The 21,477-nt window shown below is 49.9% G+C and overlaps 1 protein-coding gene across 3 annotated transcripts in view; it reads right to left on the reverse strand.

Moving 5' to 3' along the window:
• The window catches only part of LOC139236178 (sperm flagellar protein 1-like), a 321,238-nt gene extending 303,839 nt beyond the window's left edge, over window positions 1-17,399 (reverse strand). For all 3 annotated transcript variants that reach the window (XM_070866806.1, XM_070866805.1, XM_070866804.1), the window contains exon 1: window positions 17,149-17,399. In XM_070866806.1, the coding sequence (XP_070722907.1) occupies window positions 17,149-17,257 (109 nt within the window). In that variant the 5' untranslated portion in view covers window positions 17,258-17,399. The remainder of the gene's footprint in view (window positions 1-17,148) is intronic.
• Between the last annotated feature and the right edge of the window lie 4,078 nt (window positions 17,400-21,477).

The following is a 21,477-nucleotide window of genomic DNA, read 5'->3' on the forward strand; positions in this document are numbered from 1 at the left end:
TATAAGGTCAGAAGGGAAAGCTGACCCCCTGCAAACCACCCCTTACACATGGCGACCCAGATGGGACACTGGTACAAGGGACGTGATAAGAGAGAGACTGGTTTCAGGAAAAGAAGCAAAATGGAAGAGGGGATTTCCTTGTATGTGTTTAAGAGGGTAAATGTGGCTAAGGAGTGGGTACTCGATCTATTGTATGCTGAGCATCCAGAAGATGCTGCAGCTCAATGGACCAAGAGCAAGGACCATAAAAAGTCGATAGAGAAGGCCATTTGGCTAATTTGCCTTCAGCAACAGATCCGGCTTCTAGATGAGGAGAATGAGAAATTAAAGGAAGTATTGAGGCAGGCAGAAGAGAGGTCCAGCGCAAGGGCCACAGTTGGGGAAAGGCTGTGGACAAAGGTGGGACAGTTAAAGGAAAGTAGAGAGCTCACTAAAGAAAGGCACAAAACCCAACTAGACCTTTTACAGTGTCAGATTATTGAAGCCAAGAATAGCGAACGGGCTTTGCGGGAAGAGAATTCCTGCCTCGCCAAGCAAGTTGAAGAGTACGGGGAGAGGGTGAGAGACATTCAGGTAGCCTATAAGGTAGCCAGTACCAGGGAATTTGAGGCAGGAGACCACAGCCCCTGCCAGCAGCAGATCCAAAGCTTGAACCTTGCTCTATCCCGGGCTAAAGGCATGGTGTGCCTGATAAACCCGGGTTTAGCCCAGGAACATCTGGTAGAGCAAGGAGAAACCCCTCAGTCACCGCCTGCAGCTCCCGGAAACGGCCCGGAGCAGCAGGGGTGTCAGCCAGAGTGTGGGGCAGGCAAGGATTGCGAACTACCAACAGCGGCAGCCCTGAGTTTTAACTCGGCAATGCAGCAGGGGGAAGAGGGCCAGCCAATACAAGACGGGCCGGAACCAGGGCCAATGCACCCGGTCCGCCAGCAGAAGTTTGGCCCACCTGATGCCAATGGGGCAGCAGGACCCCTAGAAAGCAACTTCGTAGTCCCCCACAACACCCAAAAACTGAGGGCTATGATAGGCCACCTAAGTAAGCTCACCCAACAGTGGGATCCCTCGGTACACTTCCTGGAAGTGGAACACACAGGGGATATTAACGGGTGCGACGATTCGGAGCAGGCTAAGCTGTTGCTCTTCTCGCTAGATACCAAGCTGTGCCATTCCCTCTCTGCAGACAGCAGAAAGGGGCGAAACACGTATGCTACGGTTCTAGAGGCCATGGATATGAACGACGGGAGTCCTTTCTCCCGAGTGGAGAAGACAGTGCAGCTCTATGGGGAGACTCCACAGGCTTTCGCCGACAGGTTGTGGCCGGTCTACGAAAGGGCCACCTGAACCTTAACGAGCTGGCTCACTGGCTCCGCAGCCTGGTGGCAAACAGCTTACCTGGAATAAAGGCAAAAGCCGAGGTCTGGTTCGATCCAAGAGATCCCAGAACCACCGAGGAGACAGTGGTCAGACAGCTGACCCTGGCTTACCGGAATGGTAGAGGGACAGAGGAGCCCTCCTCTAAAGGGAAGGTCCATGAGATTAAACCCAGCCAAGGCAAGAGAGAGTGGCATCAGGAAGGTGGGAACCCGCCCCACAAAGGGGGCGAGTGTTTTGGGTGTGGGAAAAGTGGGCACTGGAGGAAGGACTGTAGGAACCCGTGGAAAGAGACTAAGGGAAGGGCCACTCCTGCCTCAGCCCTTAAGGCCGGGGCAGGAATACCCGACTCATATGAGACACTCGTAGCCGCCCTACAGACACTCATAAGCGGACAGGGAGCGGTAGCCATCGCAACCGGTCCAATAGCAGGTACGGGAAAACCCTCTGCTCCAACCCACCCAAATGCATGACGAGAGCCAGCGCAGCCTGTGTACCTGTGTTCCCTAGAGTACGATGCCTGGAAGAGACCGTGCGTTAGATGGAGGTGGAGAAAGTGAAAGGGACCTACCTGCTAGATACTGGTGCTTCCAGCACCCTTGTATATGCAGATAACCCAGCTACCTCACCTCTATCGAACGGGGTCCCGTACAGTCAAGTGGGGTTCACAGGCAATGAGCAAACTGGTTCGTTTTCCATCCCGCTCACCATTCAGTTAGGGAAACTCAAAACCAAATGGAAGTGTGTCCTGATGAAATGGGAGCAGAAGGGAAAAGGGATCCTGGGAGCTGATTTTATCATTAGCCACCAGATCCTAGTGGATCTCAGGAACCAGTGTCTATGGGGAGCCTTAGTGACTGACAGGGAAGGTGAGGTGGCGGTGATCCCAGAAAAAGGGGCCAAGGGAACATTGTGTACCGTGAAGCCAAAGGAGGGTTATGACTTGGAATTACTGGTCAGTAACACCCCAGTGGAGTACCAGGCATATGTACGGGCACACCTTGCAGCATTCGCCGCCCACAAACATGACTGGTAGGGTAACGGGGGTGGAAGTTAGTATAGAAGGGGACCCCATGACCCGACCACAAAAGCAATATAACTTCCCCAGGGAGGCAGAGGCAGACCTGACAACGGCGCTGGGATCACTGGTAGAGCAAGAGGTGTTAAGACCGATAGCAACCCATGTGAACTCTCCACTGTGGCCGGTTAAGAAACCAGACAACTCATGGAGGGCCACCGTGGACTATCGAATACTAAATAAGAATATCCCTGCCTGTGCACCCACTGTAGCCGCAGCGGATCTCATAGGGAGTATTCCAGCATCCACGACCACTTTCACAGTGCTGGACATTTCAAATGGGTTCTGGTGCATTCCTTTAAAACGGGAGGACCAGTACAAGTTCGCCTTTACCTTTAAGGGCCAACAATACACGTGGAACTGTCTTCCCCAAGGCTTCCACAATAGTCCCAGCATTTTTCACCAATGTATGGCAAACTGTTTAAAGGGCTTTAGCAGACCCCAGCAGTTGGTGCAGTATGTGGATGACCTGCTCCTGTTCCCCAATCAGGGGGAGGAGCATGGCCCACTGCTGGCTGAGCTGCTGGAGCTGTTAAAAGAAGAAGGGTTTAAAGTAAACCCCAAGAAGGCACAGATACCCGGTGAGAAGGAAGTCAAATTCCTGGGGCTGACTGTGCGCTCTGGGGAAAGGGCCATAGACAAGGCTAGAAGGGAGGCAGTACAGGAGTTAATAGCCCCCAACACAGTGATAGGGGTAGGATCCTTTCAAGGGCTCACCAGGTACTGCAGAGACTTCATTGAGGATTATGCAGCCACCGCAGCCCCTCTGCTCAGGCTCCTACACAAGGGTGTAGAGTGGGACTGGGATGAGGGTTGCGAGGCAGCATTTAATCAGCTCAAGAAGGACTTGCAGACCGCGCCAGCCTTGGGAGCGATAGATGTAGGAAAGGAGTTTTTCCTGGAGGTGGCAGCCAGCGGGGACAGTTTGAGCTCAGTGCTGCTTCAAGAGCAGCACGGCCAGTTGAGGCCGGTGGTTTACTCCTCCAGGATCCTCACAGATGTGGAGAAGGGGTACTCTAACTGTGAGAGACACCTCCTAGCCACACATTGGGCAGTGAAAAGATCCTTGGTCTTCACAGGAGGGTCTCCTCTAACACTCCTAACCCACCACACACCTACTCAGATGCTCCTAGATGGGAGGATTAAGGACGGGATGGTGAGCAGTGCCCGCATTGCTCGCTGGACCCTGCTCCTCTCCCAGATGGATCTCAGAGTAGAAGGCCCCCGCGAGCTAAGGCTCGCAGCCAACCTAATCTACCCAGGGAAAGCCCACAGGTGCTCCATAGAAGGGGTATGGGAGGTAAACATTGACCTTCGAGCGGGGTTACACCCTACAGGCCGGGACATCTATGTGGACGGGTCCAGCAGGGTATCTGCTGCCGAACGACTCACTGGGTGCGGAGTCTATGACCCAAGGGCAGGTACTGCCCTGGCAATCAAGCTCCCCAGCACCATGAGCGCCCAGCATGCTGAATTGTCCACCGTAATGTACGTGGTGACCCACCCCGAGGAATTCCCTATCCCGTACACGATTTGCTCGGACAGTATGTTCACCTGCAATTCATGTACGGAGTACCTGGCTATCTGGCCCCATCGCGGATACACGTCCGCTGACGGGAGACCCCTAATAATCAAGCCCCTGCTGGAGAAAATAATGACAGTGGTGGGGGAAGAGGGAAAGGTCTACATACATAAGGTGAAGGTGTGGATATGTGAACTGGATATATGAAAAAGTATAAGCCATGGAAAAATAACTAAGAGAATGTCAAATTGCAAATAATACAACATCAGCACAATTAATAGGCTTTCTCAAGGTTTTAAGTTACTAATCATGCCAGTATAAATTGTAACATGAAATGGATAAATGAAAATATGAAAATACAACATCAGCACAAGTAGAAGAATTGCAAGGTTTCAGTTGGTAGTCACGCCAGTAAAATTGTAACATTTAGAAGCAATGCCTGAGCTTTAGTAAAAACAGCCCATATAGATGTCGGCTCATGAGTGGACAAAGGAAAGGAAGGATCAAAAGGGATAAGCTGAACTAGGATGTCACTCTAATTGTATCTTGTTATCTATTTCCGAAAATGTATAACTGTCGTCGCTTTACGATGTAACTTCGCTTGTCCGTAGGAAGTGTGTATGCTCTATCAAGAGAGTAAACCTTCTGTCTGATAAGTCTCGGCCGGTGAATAAAGACTGCTTTGTTTAAAGCACAATCGGTATTCGACTCAGTGATTTCACTGAACCAGATTGAGGGAAAAGAACTCAGAAATCAACATTGGCTCATTCAAAAACCGAACCCCATGCAGAGGGAAACCAGGCTGACAAACTGGCCAAAGAAAGTGCCCGCACGGGAAAGTTCTGGGACCCCTATGACACCGGCCGCAAAGCAGTGGTCAAGAATAAGAACAGTGCAGCAGAGAGTACAGGGATAGCTTTGGCCCCGGACTTAAAAACAGTTCAGGCACGGGACCCGATCCTGAAAGCTGTCCTGAAGGCACTAGCTAGACGAGAGAGAGTAGAAGGTGCGTACGGCACAGCAGCCATTACCGTTAAGGACGGCATGCTGTTTAAAGAGGGACAATGGGTCGTGCCACAGCAGCACCAGAGGGAATTCCTAAAACTGGCCCATGAGGGTCCAGGAGCGGGACACCCCGGGCCTGAGACCACCTGGCAACGGGTGGAACAGGCAGGATGGTGGCCGGGACTCAGGAAGGATGTCCGCGAGTTCTGTGCGAACTGCCTGGTGTGTGCTGCAAGCCACCCTGACCCCCAGAAAAGGAAGGTGTCCCTAGGACACGTCAGGAGGGTAGAGGGACCATGGCAGTCAATCCAAATTGACTACATCGGGGCCCTACCCACTGCCCAGGGAGGCTACAAATACTGCCTAGTCCTGGTGAACGTGTTCTCAAAATGGGTTGAAGCCTTCCCCTGCCGAACAGCCACCACACTAGGGACAGCTAAGATTCTAGTGAGGGAAGTGTTCTCCCGGTGGGGACTCCCACAGTATGTGGAGTCGGACCAGGGGAGCCATTTCACCGGGCAGGTAATGCAGGCAACCCTTAAGGTGCTCGACATTGAGGGGAAATGGCACGTTGCCCACAATCCACAGTCATCGGGGAGTGTGGAGCGTTTAAACCGCACCATTAAAGAAAGGCTGCGGAAGGAAATGGGAGAGTCACCCCAAAAGTGGGTGGAGGTCTTACCGTTGGTCCTAATGGGGATCCGAGCCATCCAGTCAAAGAGCACCGGGTATTCCCCATACGAGCTCATGACTGGCCAGATCATACGGACCCCCACCCATGTCCTAGCCCCGGTGCTCACAGAAGGTCAGCTCAGAGAGATAAACCGGGACCGGTTTGTCAGGAACCTGTTTGAACACCTCAGGCAGATTCACTGGCAGGCTGCTAGTAACATGGGCAGACAGCATCAGAGTAACCGATAGCTGCTAGAACCCAGCAAACACCACAAATGGGAGATAGGGGACCAGGTCATGGTGAGGAACTATGCTCGGGTCGGGGTTTTTGAAGCATTATATATGGGGCCATACAGCATTGTCGACAAGGCAAGCCCGATGGTCTACATCATAAAGCTGCCCCGCCGTAATGCATAAGTAATGCATTTTGGGTATTAGTTTACTTAATTTACGGGGAAGGTTATCTCTTGGGAGTTATCTCTTTGCTCACCTTGAAGATGATACCATAAGTGATATGGTATCACAGGGGGGAATGTAGAATTTACCAATATCTCGCAAAGATTCCAGGTACCTTTCCCCTGCAGAGGAGAAGAATCACTTTCTAGGCTTTTAAAATGAGTTTAAAAGGGCAGGCGAAGCCTGCGGGGGATAAAAGGGAATGCATTCATGGAGACCCCACCCCCCCCCGCCCTCCCCCCCAGTGTTTGGACTCATAAGAAAGGGAATTCAAAATGGACCTAAATTACAGAAGCTTGAGATCCCCTAAACATCTATGGGAAGGAGCATATCAATTTTAAGATTCTACAACATTTTGGCTGCGAAAAAGAGTTACCAAATACAGGAGGTGGGTCAAGAGATAATCGAATTACCCAATCTAGCACAATGGAAATCATGGTCAGGAAACTGGACAATCCTAAAACAATGCAAAACCAGTGATAGCACATTCTCACACCCTAATTGAGTTACTGCTGACAAAGGAGACATTTGAAAATCAATGGACAGAACAATTTAAACAGAGCCCAAGAGATATGATGGGAGATAACGGAGCCTTTTTTTTTTTATATATCCATCCCCCAGTTTTACAAGCAAAAACCTAGCAGAACACAGACTGGAACTCGCACAGAACACAGACTGGAACTCGCACAGACTCGAACAGAACACAAACTGGAACTCGCACAGACTCGAACAGAACACAGACTGGAACTCGCACAGACTCGAACAAGGACACAGACGGGAACACAGACACAGACACAAGCAGCCTGCTTCCTCTACAGTGAAGAAATGGAATAGTGAAGGAAACTACCAGAACTCATCAAGAACTGACCGAGCACGAGGCCCACGAAATGGAAGGTTGTCAGCAACCAAATTGACAACCACTCTACAATCTACTTCTGAATGACCTAACGGGGGAGAAATTTCCAAAAGGAACTAACCAAAGAAAGTGGGTACTTACCCCATACATCCAAAACACAACTTAGCGCATCAACGGACGCACCCCAACCGAAGACTACGCAGTCCGAAGTCCTCTCCTCTGTCCGGCTCGCCTAGAAGGCCAAGTGCAGCGAACCCCAAAACCGTGATTCACCGGCAACTGTCTAAAGGGATTGGTGAGCATAGCCCATGAACCCCCAGAGCTATAACTAGTTAGTTAGGGGAATTGGGAGAGGGGAGGCTGGGATAACTTGTGTAAATGTATCTGCATTCTCCTCTTTACCGCATTTAGAGTTTAAGTTGTATTCTTTTCCCCACAGGCTGTAATTTGACATTTATTCAATGTGTTATACCCCTCAGTGTGTATTGATCTGTGTGTGTTATTAAAGGTGTGCCTTTTACTTCTTTTTAAACACAATAAAGCCATACCTGCTTCCTACTTGAAACCGATTGTCTGTCCAAGTCTGTCACAGTCCCTTCATAATTCCAGTGTCTAGAACCAAGGGTGTGGGAGCGATTCGGAACCGCTCATATAAGGTCAGAAGGGAAAGCTGACCCCCTGCAAACCACCCCTTACACAATGTACAGTACGAGTTGATACCTGTTGTACTTAACATAAGTAGTAATATTCAGACCAGACAATTCAAGGAAATTGTATCAGGACCTGACTTCACTACTGTTGAGACAAGAAATAGGACTGAATAAGACGGAAAGTAAGAGTAGGCGGAAAAGAAGCTTTGCAAATGACACAGGTACAGCGTACGGGGCAGGAATGGCCACAGTCAATACCTTAGATATTACTAATCTGAACGTTAAGATAAAAGGATTGACGGGACAAATAAAGCAGATTTTCGATGTGCTCTGCCCATACAAGATCTATTCTACCAACGAGGCCCAGTGTGGTTTCAAGAACAGCACCGCCAAGAACTGTACTCTGACCATGTTGAATGTGAAGGCCCAAACATTCATCAGGAGTGCCTATTTGGGAAATGGGACTTATTGTTTCACCACTACCGAAATAGTTTAAATATTTCCCCGAACAGCAGGGAGTCCGGGGCCCAGTGTCGGCGGCAGTCGGGAGCAGCGTCGAGGAGGTGCGTGGAGCGGCCTATAAAAGGCACAGCAGGGAGTCCGGGGCCCAGCGTCGGCGGCAGTCGGGAGCAGCGTCGAGGAGGTGCGTGGAGCGGCCTATAAAAGGCACAGCAGGGAGTCCGGGGCCCAGCGTCGGCGGCAGTCGGGAGCAGCGTCGACGAGGTGCGTGGAGAGGCCTATAAAAGGCGAACTTGTGCAGCTACAGGGAGAAGGCAAAAAAGAAGTAGAAAGAAATCAAAAGGTGACGTCACAGCCAAGAGGGTAAGTGATTGGCTGGTGATTGGTGAGTAGTTTTTCTTTTTTCTCTTCTATATCAGTGAGTAACTTTTAACATTGTTGTTGCCAATTTAAGTGTATATAAGGGTTAAGTCATGGCAGGAGAGCTCGGTCGGGTGTTATGCTCCTCCTGTACCATGTGTGAACTCAGGGACACTTCCGGTGTCCCTGACGATTACGTGTGCGGGAAGTGTATCCGCCTCCAGCTCCTGACAGACCGCGTTGCGGAGTTGGAGCTGAGGGTGGATTCACTCTGGAGCATCCACGATGCTGAGAATGACGTGAGTATCACGTGTAGCGAGTTGGTCGTACCACAGGGAAAGGGTCCACAGCCAGATAGGGAATGGAAGACCAACAGGAAGAGCAGTGCAAGGAAGGTAGTGCAGGAGTCCCCTGTGGTCATCCCCCTGCAAAACAGATACACTGCTTTGGGTACTGTTGAGGGGGATGACTCATCAGGGGAGGGCAGCAGCAGCCAAGTTCATGGCACCGTGGCTGGCTCTGCTGCATAGGAGGGCAGGAAAAAGAGTGGGAGAGCAATAGTGATTGGGGATTCAATGGTGAGGGGAATAGATAGGCGTTTCTGCGGCCGCAACCGAGACTCCAGGATGGTATGTTGCCTCCCTGGTGCAAGGGTCAAGGATGTCTCGGAGCGGGTGCAGGACATTCTAAAAAGGGAGGGAGAACAGCCAGTTGTCGTGGTGCACATTGGTACCAACGACATAGGTAAAAAAAAGGAATGAGGTCCTACGAAACGAATTTAAGGAGCTAGGAGCTAAATTAAAAAGTAGGACCTCAAAAGTAGCAATCTCGGGATTGCTACCAGTGCCACATGATAGTCAGAGTAGGAATCGCAGGATAGCGCAGATGAATACGTGGCTTGAGCAGTGGTGCAACAGGGAGGGATTCAAATTCCTGGGTCATTGGAACCGGTTCTGGGGGAGGTGGGACCAGTACAAACCGGACGGTCTGCACCTGGGCAGGACCGGAACCAATGTCCTAGGGGGAGTGTTTGCTAGTGCTGTTGGGGAGGATTTAAACTGATATGGCAGGGGGATGGGAACCAATGCAGGGAGACAGAGGGAAACAAAAAGGAGGCAAAAGCAAAAGACAGAAAGGAGATGAGGAAAAGTGGAGGGCAGAGAAACCCAAGGCAAAGAACAAAAAGGGCCACTGTACAGCAAAATTCTAAAAGGACAAAGGGTGTTAAAAGAACAAGCCTGAAGGCTTTGTGTCTTAATGCAAGGAGTATCCGCAATAAAGTGGATGAATTAACTATGCAAATAGATGTTAACAAATATGATGTGATTGGGATTACGGAGACGTGGCTCCAGGATGATCAGGGCTGGGAACTCAACATCCAGGGGTATTCAACATTCAGGAAAGATAGAATAAAAGGAAAAGGAGGTGGGGTAGCATTGCTGGTTAAGGAGCAAATTAAGGCAATAGTTCGGAAGGACATTAGCTTGGATGATGTGGAATCTATATGGGTAGAGCTGCAGAATACCAAAGGACAAAAAACGTTAGTGGGAGTTGTGTACAGACCTCCAAACAGTAGTAGTGATGTTGGGGAGGGCATCAAACATGAAATTAGGGGTGCGTGCAATAAAGGTGCAGCAGTTATAATGGGTGACTTTAATATGCACATAGATTGGGCTAACCAAACTGGAAGCAATACGGTGGAGGAGGATTTCCTGGAGTGCATAAGGGATGGTTTTTTAGACCAATATGTCGAGGAACCAACTAGGGGGGAGGCCATCTTAGACTGGGTGTTGTGTAATGAGAGAGGATTAATTAGCAATCTCGTTGTGCGAGGCCCCTTGGGAAAGAGTGACCATAATATGGTGGAATTCTGCATTAGGATGGAGAATGAAACAGTTAATTCAGAGACCATGGTCCAGAACTTAAAGAAGGGTAACTTTGAAGGTATGAGGCGTGAATTGGCTAGGATAGATTGGCGAATGATACTGAAGGGGTTGACTGTGGATGGGCAATGGCAGACATTTAGAGACCGCATGGATGAACTACAACAATTGTACATTCCTGTCTGTCGTAAAAATAAAAAAGGGAAGGTGGCTCAACCGTGGCTATCAAGGGAAATCAGGGATAGCATTAAAGCCAAGGAAGTGGCATACAAATTGGCCAGAAATAGCAGAGAACCCGGGGACTGGGAGAAATTTAGAACTCAGCAGAGGAGGACAAAGGGTTTGATTAGGGCAGGGAAAATGGAGTACGAGAAGAAGCTTGCAGGGAACATTAAGACAGATTGCAAAAGTTTCTATAGATATGTAAAGAGAAAAAGGTTAGTAAAGACAAACGTAGGTCCCCTGCAGTCAGAATCAGGGGAAGTCATAACGGGGAACAAAGAAATGGCGGACCAATTGAACAAGTACTTTGGTTCGGTATTCACTGAGGAGGACACAAACAACCTTCCGGATATAAAAGGGGTCGGAGGGTCTAGTAAGGAGGAGGAACTGAGGGAAATCCTTATTAGCCGGGAAATTGTGTTGGGGAAATTGATGGGATTGAAGGCCGATAAATCCCCAGGGCCTGATGGACTGCATCCCAGAGTACTTAAGGAGGTGGCCTTGGAAATAGTGGATGCATTGACAGTCATTTTCCAACATTCCATTGACTCTGGATCAGTTCCTATGGAGTGGAGGGTAGCCAATGTAACCCCACTTTTTAAAAAAGAAGGGAGAGAGAAAACAGTGAATTACAGACCGGTCAGCCTGACATCGGTAGTGGGTAAAATGATGGAATCAATTATTAAGGATGTCATCGCAGTGCATTTGGAAAGAGGTAATATGATAGGTCCAAGTCAGCATGGATTTGTGAAAGGGAAATCATGCTTGACAAATCTTCTGGAATTTTTTGAGGATGTTTCCAGTAGAGTGGACAAGGGAGAACCAGTTGATGTGGTATATTTGGACTTTCAGAAGGCTTTCGACAAGGTCCCACACAAGAGATTAATGTGCAAAGTTAAAGCACATGGGATTGGGGGTAGTGTGCTGACATGGATTGAGAACTGGTTGTCAGACAGGAAGCAAAGAGTAGGAGTAAATGGGGACTTTTCAGAATGGCAGGCAGTGACTAGTGGGGTACCGCAAGGTTCTGTGCTGGGGCCCCAGCTGTTTACACTGTACATTAATGATTTAGACGAGGGGATTAAATGTAGTATCTCCAAATTTGCGGATGACACTAAGTTGGGTGGCAGTGTAAGCTGCAAGGAGGATTCTATGAGGCTGCAGAGCGACTTGGATAGGTTAGGTGAGTGGGCAAATGCATGGCAGATGAAGTATAATGTGGATAAATGTGAGGTTATCCACTTTGGTGGTAAAAACAGAGAGACAGACTATTATCTGAATGGTGACAGATTAGGAAAAGGGCAGGTGCAAAGAGACCTGGGTGTCATGGTACATCAGTCATTGAAGGTTGGCATGCAGGTACAGCAGGCGGTTAAGAAAGCAAATGGCATGTTGGCCTTCATAGCGAGGGGATTTGAGTACAAGGGCAGGGAGGTGTTGCTACAATTGTACAGGGCCTTGGTGAGGCCACACCTGGAGTATTGTGTACAGTTTTGGTCTCCTAACCTGAGGAAGGACATTCTTGCTATTGAGGGAGTGCAGCGAAGGTTCACCAGACTGATTCCCGGGATGGCGGGACTGACCTATCAAGAAAGACTGGATCAACTGGGCTTGTATTCACTGGAGTTCAGAAGAATGAGAGGGGACCTCATAGAAACGTTTAAAATTCTGACGGGGTTAGACAGGTTAGATGCAGGAAGAATGTTCCCAATGTTGGGGAAGTCCAGAACCAGGGGACACAGTCTAAGGATAAGGGGGAAGCCATTTAGGACCGAGATGAGGAGGAATTTCTTCACCCAGAGAGTGGTGAACCTGTGGAATTCTCTACCACAGAAAGTTGTTGAGGCCAATTCACTAAATATATTCAAAAAGGAGTTAGATGAAATCCTTACTACTAGGGGAATCAAGGGGTATGGTGAGAAAGCAGGAATGGGGTACTGAAGTTGCATGTTCAGCCATGAACTCATTGAATGGCGGTGCAGGCTAGAAGGGCCGAATGGCCTACTCCTGCACCTATTTTCTATGTTTCTATGTTTCTAATAATCAGAGACAGGTAGCGGAGGCAGGAAAAGATGACGGTAAGCTGGAGAGAAGAATGGTCACCGTATTGGAAAGTCACGCTCAGACTATCAACCAATTAATCAATACTGCCAAGAAAGCAGAGAACCAAACTCAGGCACAAGTTTTGTGTAGTATTTATGGAAACTGGATGGTAGAACAATTACAGGAAAACCTGCAGGAAGCCAATGAGGGTAAAGTCCCCACCTCGATCAACAATACCCAAATTCAGAATTTGACCTCGAACAAGGAACACCATCCTCTAGCTGGATGCCAGCTGCGAAAACACTGCAAGGTGTGGTTCAACGAGGAATGCGCCGGACCAAGAGGAACGCCAGCGATCGGAATAATATTGGGGATACCAGTATTCAATAACCAGACCGGTATGACTCTGTTTGAGGTAAGGAATGTCGGAACCATACAAGGCGGAGTATGGATAGGCCTGACCAATATGAAACCATATGCAGTAAATCTACCTACCGGAATGACTGGGACCAGTCTGCACCAATGCAGCTGAACTACCCGGACTGTGCTCTGCCCATACAAGATCGATCCTACCAACGAGGCCCAGTGTGGTTTCATGAACAGCACCGCCAAAAACTGTACTCTGACCATGTTGAATGTGAAGGCCCAAACATTCGTCAGAAATGCCTATTTGGGAAATGGGACTTATTGTTTCACTGCGACCATTACAGAACACAAATTTGCCCGATAACCAAACCAAGCTTCTGCACTCACCATTGATACCGATGAGAATTGGAAATGAAGGAATTATTAGTATCGAATAAAGAGGACAAGTCAATACAACGGTGCAAGAAACCTTGAAAACCCAGCTGGAAACTTATTTCGCCAGAAGGGACATCAACATCCAGTTACAAAAGGAACACCTAATGGAAATCAGACATAAATTAGACTTGGTGTACAGAATTTACGAAAAGGTGGAAATAAATAACAGAGACATTGAAGCCAAAATCACCTGAATTAAGATCGACACTTGGTGGGATGAGATTTGGAATTGGGGAGAGAATGTAAATATCCACCCGTTTCAGACTTTTCTCTCATCTAAGCAATAATTTTCCAAGCATTGATAATAATGGTAGCATATGTGAGAAAGTTGGTTCGTAGATTGGAGTTACAGCTAGGATGTGTACAAGTAGGGACAGCATTACAAAATAGAAAAGAACACCCCGTGTTGAAGCCAAACCGCTACTGTGATCAAATCATTAATATATATATATGATTGATCAAAGGGAGGAATGTGGAACTATGCAGGTTATGGCAACATAAAATGGAAAGACCCCCGAGAGTAAGGTTAAGGTGCCTTGAACATAAAATGAATTACCAATTGAAATTTGATTAGTCATGCTTCCTTAGCATTGCCAGTAACTAGAATATACTAATCAACAGGGTACAGACAAAATATAATCAATGGGACAGACTGTAACGAGAATCACCCAATCACCAGGGCACAGACAAATGTGTAGTCAAAGGAGATGGGCCAGATTATAAAATAGTCTAAACCAGGAGGGGAAACCCCAACTAGGCAACGAGAACCTAGGACCAACACTCGGCAGAAGTAGGCACCAGGGAAGAGACCCTTGACGGAACAGAGCTAGGGCGGGACTGATCATCCAGGGACCTATTGGGTAACTATAAAGTCTAACTGGTGAGTCTTGTACTTCTTCTGGATTAACGGTACCGCCATTGTCGAGTGTGTCATTTGGTATTTAACTCAAGAACCGTCGCAGGCAACTACTAGTTACACGACTAGCGAAATTGCCGTTCGAGCAACACTCCTTCACACCGCCACCGCCCCCCCGCCTCTTCCTTCCCCACCCCCCCAGCTCTCTCTCATCCTCCTCTCCATCATCACCCCCCCCCTCAAGCTCTCTCTCTCTCTCCCTCCCTCCCCCATCCCCCAAGCTCTCTGCCTTCCCCCCACTCTCTCTCTCTCTCTCTCTCTCTCTCTCCCCACCCCCCCCAGCTCTCTCTCATCCTCCTCTCCCCCAGCTCTCTCTCATCATCACCCACCCCTCAAGCACTCTCTCTCCCTCCCCCACCTCCCAAACCCTCTGCCTTCCCCCCACTCTCTCTCTCTCTCTCTCTCTCCCCCCGCCCCAAGAGTTCTCCCTCTCCCCCCACCCCCCCGCAAGCTCTAGAAACATAGAAACATAGAAAATAGGTGCAGGAGTAGGCCATTCGGCCCTTCTAGCCTGCACCGCCATTCAATGAGTTCATGGCTGAACATGCAACTTCAGTACCCCATTCCTGCTTTCTCACCATACCCCTTAATTCCCCTAGTAGTAAGGACTTCATCTAACTCCTTTTTGAATATATTTAGTGAATTGGCCTCAACAACTTTCTGTGGTAGAGAATTCCACAGGTTCACCACTCTCTGGGTGAAGAAATTCCTCCTCATCTCGGTCCTAAATGGCTTCCCCCTTATCCTTAGACTGTGTCCCCTGGTTCTGGACTTCCCCAACATTGGGAACATTCTTCCTGCATCTAACCTGTCTAACCCCGTCAGAATTTTAAACGTTTCTATGAGGTCCCCTCTCATTCTTCTGAACTCCAGTGAATACAAGCCCAGTTGATCCAGTCTCTCTCGCTCTCTCCCACACCCCAGCTCTTTCTCCCCCCCACTCCCCGCAGCTCTCTCTCTCTTCCTCCCCAGCTCACTCATCCCACCCCCCCGCCACCAAGCTCTCTCTTCCCCCGCCCCCAAGCTCTCTCTTCCTCCCCCCCCCAACTCTCTCTCTCTGTTCCTCCCTCTCCGCCCCCACTCCCAAGCTCTCTCTCCCTCCCTCCGCCAAACTCTCTCTCGCTCTCCCCCTGTTCCCCCCCACCAGCTCTCTCTCTCTCTCCCCCCCGAAAGTTCCCTCTCTCCCTCCCTCTGCCAAAGCTCTCTCTCTCCATCCCTCCCCCCCCTCCAAAGCTCTCTTGCTCCCTCCCCCATCAAAGCTTTCTCTCTCGCCCTCCCCCCACCAAAGCTCTCTCGCTCCCTCCCCATCCGCCATAGCTCTCTCGCTCCCTCCCCCCAAAGCTCTTGCTCTCGCCCTTCCTGTCCCCCCCCACCCCAAGCTCTCTTTTTCCCTCCACCCCTCCCCAAAGCTCTCTTTCTCCCTCCCCCCCACAACAAGCTCTCTTTCTCCCTCTACCCCCCCCACAACAAGCTCTCTTTCTCCCTCTACCCATCCAAGCTCTCTTTTTTCCTCCTTCCCCCCCCCCGAAGCTGTCTTTCTCCATTCACCCCCACAAGCTCTCTTTCTCCCTCCCCCCCAGCTCTCTTTCTCCCTCCCCCCCCAGCTCTCTTTCTCCCTCCCCCCCCCAGCTCTCTTTCTCCCTCCCCCCCCAGCTCTCTTTCTCCCTCCCCCCCCAGCTCTCTTTCTCCCTCCCCCCCCCAGCTCTCTTTCTCCCTCCCCCCCCCAGCTCTCTTTCTCCCTCCCCCCCCCAGCTCTCTTTCTCCCTCCCCCCCCCAGCTCTCTTTCTCCCTCCCCCCCCCCCAGCTCTCTTTCTCCCTCCCCCCCCAGCTCTCTTTCTCCCTCCCCCCCCAGCTCTCTTTCTCCCTCCCCCCCCCAGCTCTCTTTCTCCCTCCCCCCCCAGCTCTCTTTCTCTCTCCTTCCCAAGCTCTCTCTCTTCCCTCCCCCTACAAGCTCTTTCTCCCCTCCACGCCGAAACTCTTTCTCTCCTCCATCTCGAAAATCTCCCCACCGCCACAACCATCACCACCAAGCTCTCTCTCTCTCTCTCCCAGCTTCTCGCTCTCCCCGCAAGCCTCTCGCTCTCCCCAGCGCTGCAAGGGGCTCGGGGCCCGCTGCCCGCTCGGGTGGGGTTCGGGGCCCGGCGTTGAAGGAAGCTCGGGGGATACGTTCGGCTTCTCAGTGGAGGCAACATGGTATTGGACGGATGCGCAGAAAAGGGTTAGTGAGAATTGCGCTGGGGGAGGGTAGGAGGAGTCGGTGATGTTTGTCCAAACTCGCACTTCTGCGCATGCGGAGAAGGGAGACCTAGTACAAATAGTTACTGCGATAAAATTATGAGGGGCCGAGATAGGATAGGCCTATTTCCCTTAGCAGAGGGGTCAAGAACCAGGGGGCATCGATTTAAAGTAATTGGTAGGAGGTTTAGAGGGGATTTCAGGAGAAATTTCTTGATCCAGAGGGTGCTGGGGGTGTGGAACTCGCTGCCTGAAAGAGTGGTAGAGGCAGGAACCCTTACCACATTTAAAAAGTACTTGGATGTGCTCGTGAAGTGCCGTAACCTACAGGGCTACGGACCTAGAGCTGGAGAGTGGGATTAGGCTGGGTTGCCCGTTGGTCGGCGCGGATCACGATGGGCCGAAACGGCCTCCCTCCGTGCTGTAAATTTCTACGAGACGTCCGGTGGTGGCGAAAGGCGCTATGTAAATGCAAGTCTGTCTTTCTTAACAACTTCAGAAAAGTACTGCATTTGGCTGTGAAGCGCTTTGGGAGGTGCTGAGGTGGTGACAGGCGCTGTATAAATGCAGGTGTGGTGGTGACAGGCGCTGTATAAATGCAGGTGCTTGCTCCCTTCACCTCCATCACTGAAGTCCCTGGCGATGTTGCGCTTGGCCCTGGACAGGTGGATGGTGTCCACCCAGGAGTACAGGTCCTGCAGGCTGTCCTCGTCCATCGCCGCCGCCATGTCCTCGGCCTCCCGAGCAGCGCCCACAACACCTTCCCGACAGTGATCTTCACTTTAAATGTATATATCTCAATCGATAAATAACTACATAGAATCTCTCAGACACCGCCACACTCCCTTTTTCACCCAGCCGAACGACGCCATATTGATTTCTCGTCGCCCTTGGCAACCGCGGTCGCGTCCTACGGCATTCTGGGGCTTGTAGTTTCTCCCGGCAGGCTGAGACCAGGCGCCGGTCGTAAACTACAACTCCCGGCGGGCTGCGCGCCCCCTTACCTGCGGACCAGTGGCTGGAGTTGGTGCTGGCACTCACACAAAGGAGGAGCCCATTGTGCCCATCATACCTGTGCTGCTTGGCTGGAGGCTCGGCTGGACTTTTCCAAAATAGCCCACTGAGTTGTCCCAGATTCACCCACCCACCCCAAAAAAAGTACCCTCCTTCCCTCCCACTTTTTTTCAACATAAAAAAGCACAACTGATGAAGAATTTAATCACCAGACCAACTTTTACAAATACATCATCAGGTTATTACAACTGTCTGCTATGCACTCGAGTCCCCACAGTGTCCACTGTCAGATCTGCCATGGTCTTATTGAATGGCAGGACAGGCTCGAGGGGCCAAATGGCCTACTCTTGCTCCTATTTCTTATTTTCTTATGTGCCCGAGCTCGGCTGTAGTCTATCGGGAGCAATTGTTTCACTTTTATTTCAATGTCAGCACCCTTTCCTCGGAGCGAGAAGGTTGTGGGTTCAAGCCTCACTCTAGAGGCTTGAGGACAACAATCTAGGCTGACACAGCGCTGCACTGTTAGAGGTGCCATCTTTCGAATGAGTTGTTAAGCCGAGGCCCCATCTGCTCTCTCAAGTGGATGTAATAGATCCCTTGGCACTATTTCAAGCAAGAGCGAGGGAGTTATCCCCAGTGTCCTGGTCACTGTTTAACCCTCAACACAACAAAAACAGGATTATCTGGTAATTATCTCATTTGTGAGAGCTTGCTGTGTGCAAATTGGTTGCCATGTTTCCTACATACATCAGTTACTACACTCCAAAAGTACTTCATTGACTGTAAAGCACTTTGAGACGTCTGGTGGTCGTGAAAGATACGACATTAATGCAAGTCTATCTTTTTCAAGTCTTTATTACAACAGTGACTCGACACTTCAAAGATGACTTCATTGGCTGTAAAGTGAAAGGTGCTAAAAATGTAATTTTTGATATTCCAAAAATCTATTTTTAATTGACATTTCCAGTCTTTCTATTTAAGTATGACTTATGAAATCTCTCGGTTTTGAGTTGTTACTGAGCCTGAGCGAGTCAAAGACCAAAATGAACACAGTGAGATTATTGACGCACACAGGATTAATGATGCAGAGATTGAACTTCCTCGAGTTAGTCATGTGAATTTTCTGATCAGGCCTCTCTCTGAATGGTTTGGAAGTTGAAGAGATGTTGACGTGACGACCCCATCTGTGATTCTGAAGTCAAGTTCATTGGCATTTTGTAGGTGAGCTCTTGCCATAACTAACACCTCGCAATGAGAGCTCGCTCGTTGGATGATGGGCATTGGCTTAAATTGTAGCAATGTAAAGGGAATATTTTTGATACTATTGTGGATAGAGGAGAAATTCACCACACTTCTAAAACAACAAATAGCATAATAATGTAATTATAATGTTTTGGGCAGCTGGAGACTGTTGTGTATCTGTAAAGCATGCACTTCCATATTCCGCCACCAGGGAGCGCATCCCCTGAAGTCCCAAGGGATCCTAGCATCCCTTGAGAGCACTGTATATAAGCCGGCCCCTAAGGCCTGTTCCTCACTCTGGAGTGTCTTAATAAAGATTGAGGTCACTGTTACTTTAACCTCCCTGTGTGCAGCCTCATCTGTGTTAGGAACACAATAACTGGCGACGAGTATACGAATCCAACGCAAAAATGCAGCAAACTGTGGGCATCTTGGAGAAGTTCTCGCAGGGTGAGGACTGGGAAGCCTATGTCGAACGGTTAGACCAGTACTTTGTAGCCAACGAGCTGGACGGAGAAGGAAGCGCTGCAAAAAGGAGAGCGGTCCTCCTCACGGTCTGTGGGGCACCGACCTATAGCCTCATGAAGAATCTTCTGGCTCCGGTGAAACCCACAGATAAGTTGTATGAGGAGCTGTGTACACTGGTTCGGGAGCATCTTAACCCGAGGGAGAGCATGCTGATGACGAGGTATCGGTTCTACACGTGCCAGCGATCTGAAGGTCAGGAAGTGGTGAGCTACGTCGCCGAGCTACGGCGACTTGCAGGACAATGTGAGTTTGATGGCTACCTGGAGCAAATGCTCAGAGACATTTTTGTACTGGGCATTGGCCACAAGACCATCCTACGAAAACTTTTGACTGCAGAGACACCGACCCTCAGTAAGGTCATTGCGATAACAGGCGTTTATGTCCACCAGTGATAACACCAAACAAATCTCTCAGCACACAAGTGCTAGCAATGTCCATAAATTAACTGGAACTGTGTTTGCGAGCAGAAATGTACAGGGCAGAAATCACGAGTCTGCAACTGCCAGCAGGCCTCAGGTGACCCAGATGACTCCGAGTCCGTAACCAAGGATGAATGCAAGGCAATTCGCACCTTGTTGGCGTTGTGGAGGCTTCCATTCAGCCCATTCATGCCGCTTCAAAGGGTATGTTTGCAAGAGCTGTGGAACAATGGGGCATCTCCCACGAGTTTGCAGACGAGCTGCAAGCTCTGCAAAACCTGCTAACCACCACGTGGCAGAAGAAGATCGGTCCATGGTGGATCCAAGCAATTTCGAGCCTCAGAGAGCGGAGGCAGATGCTGAAGTACACGGGGTGCACACAGTTTTGACGAAATGTCCACCTATAATGCTAAACGTAAAATTGAATGGCTTACCCGTAGCCATGGAACTGGACACTGGCGCTAGCCAATCCATCATGAGTAAAAAGATATTTGAGAGACTGTGGTGCACCAAGACATTCAGACCAGTCCTGAGCCCCATCCACATGAAACTGAGAACATACACCAAAGAGCTTATCACTGTCCTGGGCAGCGCCATGGTCAAGGTCACCTACGAGGACACGGTGCACGAACTGCCACTCTGGATTGTCCCGAGCGATGGCCCCACACTGCTTGGAAGGAGCTGGCTGTGCAAAATCCGTTGGAACTGGGATGACATCTGAGCGCTATCACATGTCGATGAGGCCTCACGTACCCAGGTTCTGAACAAATTTCCTTCCCTTTTTGAGCCAGGCATTGGAAACTTTTCTGGGGCGAAGGTGCGGATCCACTTGGTCCCAGAAGCACGACCCATTCACCACAAGGCGCGAGCGGTACCTCACATGATGAGGGAGAGAGTGGAAATCGAGCTGGACAGGCTGCAACGCGAGGGCATCATCTCCCCAGTGGAGTTCAGCGAGTGGGCCAGCCCAATTGTTCCAGTACTCAAAAGTGATGGCACGGTCAGGATTTGCGGCGATAATCAAGTAACTATTAATCATTTCTCGCTACAGGACCAATAGCCGCTACCGAAGGCAGACGACCTATTTGCGACGCTGGCAGGAGGCAAGACGTTCACCAAGCTCGACCTGACTTCGGACTACATGACGCAGGAGCTGGAGGAGGCTTCGAAGGGCCTCACCTGCATCAACATGCACAAGGGACTGTTCATCTATAACAGATGCCCATTTGGAATTTGGTCGGCTGCAGCGATCTTCCAGAGAAACATAGAGAGCCTACTCAAGTCGGTACCACGCACGGTGGTTTTTCAGGACGACATATTGGTCACGGGTCGGGACACGGCCGAGCACCTACAAAACCTGGAGGAGGTCCTCCAGCGACTGGATCGCGTAGGGCTGCGGCTGAAGAGGTCGAAATGTGTCTTCATGGCAATAGACGTGGAGTTTTTGGGGAGAAAGATCGCGGCGGACGGCATTCGGCCCACAGACGCCAAGACAGAGGCTATCAGGAATGCACCCAGGCCACAGAACGTCACGGAGCTGTGGTCGTTCCTGGGACTCCTCAACTATTTTGGTAACTTCCTACCGGGATTAAGCCTCTTAGAGCCCCTACATGTGTTATTGTGTAAAGGTGAGAACTGCGGTTATGGGGAAAAAAACAAGTAATTGCTTTTGAGAAAGCCAGAAACATTTTCTGCTTCAACAAGCTGCTTGTATTGTATAACCCGTTCAAAAGACTTGTGTTAGC

This window comes from Pristiophorus japonicus, chromosome 2, assembly GCF_044704955.1.
Source record: "Pristiophorus japonicus isolate sPriJap1 chromosome 2, sPriJap1.hap1, whole genome shotgun sequence".
In the NCBI taxonomy this organism is placed as follows: domain Eukaryota; kingdom Metazoa; phylum Chordata; class Chondrichthyes; family Pristiophoridae; genus Pristiophorus; species Pristiophorus japonicus.